The 4,865-nt window shown below is 34.9% G+C and overlaps 1 protein-coding gene across 1 annotated transcript; it reads right to left on the bottom strand.

Annotated features, from left to right (window-relative positions):
• Positions 1 to 236: 236 nt before the first annotated feature.
• Positions 237 to 1,715, bottom strand: LOC107464553 (uncharacterized). The gene is made up of 3 exons (XM_016083476.1): positions 1,095 to 1,715; positions 653 to 874; positions 237 to 374 (listed from the first exon to the last, which is right to left on the bottom strand). Exons 1-3 carry the CDS (start codon positions 1,713 to 1,715, stop codon positions 237 to 239), a joined length of 981 nt encoding a protein of 326 aa, XP_015938962.1.
• Positions 1,716 to 4,865: the final 3,150 nt, after the last annotated feature.

The raw sequence follows: 4,865 nt of genomic DNA, 5'->3' as shown, positions 1-4,865 counted from the left end.
GTAAAAAAATATCTCATGTTATTATAAGTTGGAGCTCTATAAGGGCCCCAACTATCACAGTGAACCAAATCAAAGAAATTCTTACAAAAATGATTATTGGATTGAAAAGACAAACGCTTGAGTTTAGCTAATGGACAGATTTCACAAGTAGAATGATTGTATTTGAAAGTTTTATTGGACAAAAGAGGACTCAATTTGTTAAAGACTTTTTCTGAGGTATGACCTAAACGAGCATGTCAAATAGTGCTATCAACATTGGTTACTGATCGACAGCTATGAACAGAACTCCTAGTATAAACTATGAAGGGTGATTGTAGCAGAAACAGGTCATCAGTTTCATCACCTCTGCCAATCACCTTCTTGGAGATCATGTCCTGTATGATGAAGGCTAAGTCATAAAAGAGGACTGTGTAGTTAGGCAATTTCAATAAAGAACTAATAGAAATCAAATTAACTCGAAAAGAGGGAATGAATATGACATTGTAAAGGATTAAAGAAGAATTAAGAACAACATTACTAATAGCTAAGGCACAAATTTTGGTATGATCAGGTAAAGCAACAAAATGATTTGTAAGAGGTTTGGCATTTCCAAAAATTTAAAGGAATTAGTGATGTGAGTGGTGGCTCCAGAATCAACTATCCAAAAACTAACCTCTGCCATTTGATTTGAATAACATGAGGAAAACACTTCACCTGCACAAATTTCAGGTTCAATGTCCTGAAGAGCTTGCTGAGTTTGCAAGAGAGTCATCAATTGGTTGTACTGAGCCGCTGTAAGTGAAAAGCTGGATGTTGGAGATGGATCTTGGCTTTCTTGACCATGAGTGACCTTAGCAACATGATGCACCTGGGATTTGGTATTCACAAGCTTGTTCTGGAAATATCCAGGAGGATATCCATGGAGACAATAACATTTATCTTCAGTATGTCCCAGCAACCCACAATGAGCACAGAGTGGACGATCTTTCCTCTCTTCACCTTGGGTCCAAAAGGAACGGTGGGTCTTGGAGATTGTTTAGCAACAAAAGCCATATGTTGACTTGGAGAGGTGAGTGCAGTGGATCTGATAATAGGATCTGTCTTCAAACACTTGCCAAATTCTCATTGAGACCCATAAGGAACAGCATCACATATTCTTGATCAAGAAAGGCTTGAATCGACTTAACGTCACCATAGGAACAAGATACCAATGGCTTGAAGGTGTTGAGTTCTTCCCAAAGTATCTTCAACTTTGTGAAATACTGTGAGACTGAGAGAGAGCCTTGAGTCAGAGACATGAGTGACCTCTTCAGCTCAAAGATGCAAGGTGCATTGCTCTGAGAAAAGCGAGTCTCCAAATCTTGCCAGAGTAAAGCCACGGATCCAGCATAGATGACGCTTGCCGCAATATCCTTGGAGATTGCATTCAGCAACCATGTAGTGATGATGTCGTTCGTGCATTGCCATGATTCAACGAGCGCAGGGTTAAGAATTGGATCTGGCTTCGGGAGGGAGTCATCGATGGAGCAGATTTTACGTTTTCCACTCAACGCAAGTCTCATCGATATGCACCAAGAAGCGTAGTTGTCTTCTTGTAGGAGTTGTGAAACAAGCACGAGCTCTGGGTGATCGTCGTACTGGAGCAGATACGCATCAGGAATTGGCGAGGGCGGTGTTGGAGCTCGAGGAGTATTGGAATCTCCCTGAGGAACTGTGGATATAGAAATCGCAGACATTCTGATTGATGAGTAGAAGAATAGAGAAAAAGAGGAGGTATCGACTGAGGAAGAATGTTCTTGCCGAAATGAGAAAGAGCGAGAAAGAAGAATGGAAAATCGAGGAATTTTCCCGAGAAAATCAAAGAATGAAGAGAGAGAATATTGCGAAAGTGTAAAGAAGAATTACATCTGATACCATATTGGAATGGGAAAGGGAATGGAGAAAAAGGATGATTTCACTGAGTAAGTATAATTAATGATGACAAACATTTGATTATTGGGCTAATTACCCAAATTAGTTTTGATTATTTTGGTTAAGTGATGCAGGCCAAAAATAAGTGAAGTAGCAGCCCAATGTTAAACAAAAGAAATCTGTTGGTGGGCTGAATGGTAAGTGAAAATAAACCAAGCCCAAGTTGTCCATCTCAAGCAAAATTCTTCAAGAAGCAAAGGCAAGGAACTAACGGGTTGAACTTGAGTAGAATCCGATCCAAGCCCGACTTGATTTTAGCAGATCCCTCCATCTTGCTTCCAAAGCAATGTTTTTTTTCTCTGTCTCAGTCAAATCACAGAAGTAAAAGAAAGTGCTTAGTTCCTAAGCTATTCAAAGAAGAAGAAAGAAAGAGAAGGTTAGGCAAGAAAGGATGAGGTCAAATCAACCATTTCAAACCAAATCAAGTTTAGGTAAAGGTTAAAGGTAACCCATTTTCTTATTCATGCAGCACACTTTCTTCTCTTCATCTTCAACTCTACCACTCCATTTTGGGTTATATAAAAAAGAGGATTTTTGTTTTTTACTGCTGTGCATCAACGGTTGAAAATATGTCTGGGGACCAAGTTGTGTTTCAATGGTCAAGATTTGGGTTTACCATTGAAGAAATCATTTTCTGATGATAATGTGGCTTTCGGTCAAGATAGGGAAGTTAGAAGCAAAGTTCCTATGTTGAAGATTACTGGAAAAAAGTGAACAGCTGGGTTGGTAAAGCATAAGGCTCAAGAAGTTGACCTAGGAAGAGTAACCAAGCAACATGCAAGGAGATAAAAGAGGTTTGCTGTTCATTCAGAAACCAAGGAGAGAAAACCAGAGTTTGGTGAGTTGTGTTCTGTGAAGAGTTCCCTGAAGAAGTTCCTCTATTTGGATAATGCTTTCTTTCAAAGAAGCATTCGACCAATATTGAAGAACTAAATCAGAGGCTTGCAAATATGGTTTATCACATAGCAAAGAGGCTATTGATGAAGTCAATCTCCTTCATGTTTTATAGATTGTAATTTACTTTTCAATGTTTATCTTTCTGTAATTTCTTGAGTGAAAAGGCATATTGAGAGAGCTCAAGTAAAAAGCCATGAGTGGAAAGAGGCAGAGAGATACACTTGAGAGAAAAGCCTAGAGTTGTTTTCAGATTTCTTTAGGTATGTTTGTGTCTTGTATCTTGTACATTTGATGTATCCCTTTCTTAGTTGGGTTAGCACTAAGAGTGAAGAGTTAGGTATTAGTATAGCCAATGTCAAGTTAGGTTAGAACTTGAGTGTAAAAGGATTGTGTCAATCCTGTGGAATTGGTGTATGTAATACTTTTAACTATAGTGAAAATTCCTCCATTGTTGTGGAGGAGATTGGACGTAGGTTGCATAGCACAAGGCAACCGAACCAGGATACATGCTGGTGTTAGCTTCTCTCTTCTCTGTTGTGTTCTGTTTTTTGATATTTATGAGACAAAAATAAATTGTCTCATAAATTTTCTGCTGCTGAGTTCAAACAGAATCAGAATTGAAAGTTTGTCTAACTCATGAGTTCACTAAAATAAAAATGTGCCAAATCGTAATTGGACCTAAAACAAACAAAATAAAATAAAATAAATATAAAATAAGTCTTAAAATAAATACTAAAAAAGTGATGCCTATTTGATTCAACTTGATTAACGAGAATTTTTAATACAACTTATAAATAGTAAGACATTTGACTTTCCATCCGGAGCGGAGCTAACCTCAATGTGAGGGAGGGGCCAAAAAATTAATTTTATATTTAAAATAAAATAAAATAAAATATTTAGGGGGCTAAATTAAATTTTATGTATAATTTATAGAAAAAAATTGAGGGTTGGGGGAGGCCATTGCCCCCTTACCTTCTATGTGGCTCCCTTATATAAGTGAGCTAAGAGCCTAACTAACTACTCTAACTAATTAAATTAAGTATCCATAACACAGATCTTTCACAAGAAAAAGAGATCTACATATGTCAGGATCCTTTCAGAAAGCCGTTCAATCCAGCCTTGAGTCGTGTAATATAAATGCTTCATTTATTTGCCTAAAAATCAAAATTTGTATCTTTCATTTTTAGGTTTTCTTTCTAGATTTAGGATTTTTTTTTTGAATTTTCTCTCCTATCCAATATTATAATAATAAGGGGTACGACGATCACAACTCAAAAATAAGATTTTATGATGGCTATATGTTCCAAGATAATACTTAAAACTGAGATGAATTTGGCCAGAGGGTCTAGATTTTTTATAAAAATTTTGATTTGTTCGTCGGGAATATAAAGATTATATGCAAAAAATTTCACTACTTAAATTAGTAAAAATTTAAAAAAATTTAGATGAATTGAGTATAAAAAATATCTAAATTTAATAAAATATTTATAAAAATAGGTGATAATTTGACCATTACTCATGATTTTTTTTTATTTATTGTAATGAATAATTTTTTTAGTATTTTAGAAATTATCCCATGTTAAAATAATAGTTGAATTGTGGATAGTATATATAGTAGAGAATGAGAACGTCTTACTTGACATGCAAGTCAAGTTCGGATTATAACATTCGTGTATATAGTAGATCGATCGAATAGATTAATCTATGTGACTTTTTGAACTAATATGCTTGGATCTGTTGGGCTTCTATGAATCTTTTGTGAAATTGAATTAGTTTATTTGGACTATGATTTTAGTTTTGGACCATGCTATAAACACTATAGTTACTATAGTTACAATTATATTATATATATACAAAAAATTAGTCACTCTTATTTCTCTATAAATATATGATAGTTAATTTAGTGATTAAATTTTAATATATATACAATATTTTTGTCATAATTAAACTATTTAAAAGATCTTATTTGTCTTGTGATATTTGATTTTTAAAATTTTTTAAAATTAAAATTTTCAAGG

Source organism: Arachis duranensis, chromosome 9, assembly GCF_000817695.3.
Source record: "Arachis duranensis cultivar V14167 chromosome 9, aradu.V14167.gnm2.J7QH, whole genome shotgun sequence".
In the NCBI taxonomy this organism is placed as follows: domain Eukaryota; kingdom Viridiplantae; phylum Streptophyta; class Magnoliopsida; order Fabales; family Fabaceae; genus Arachis; species Arachis duranensis.
Note: the sequence above shows the minus strand (reverse complement) of the source record. Positions and strands in the feature narration are given on the sequence as shown.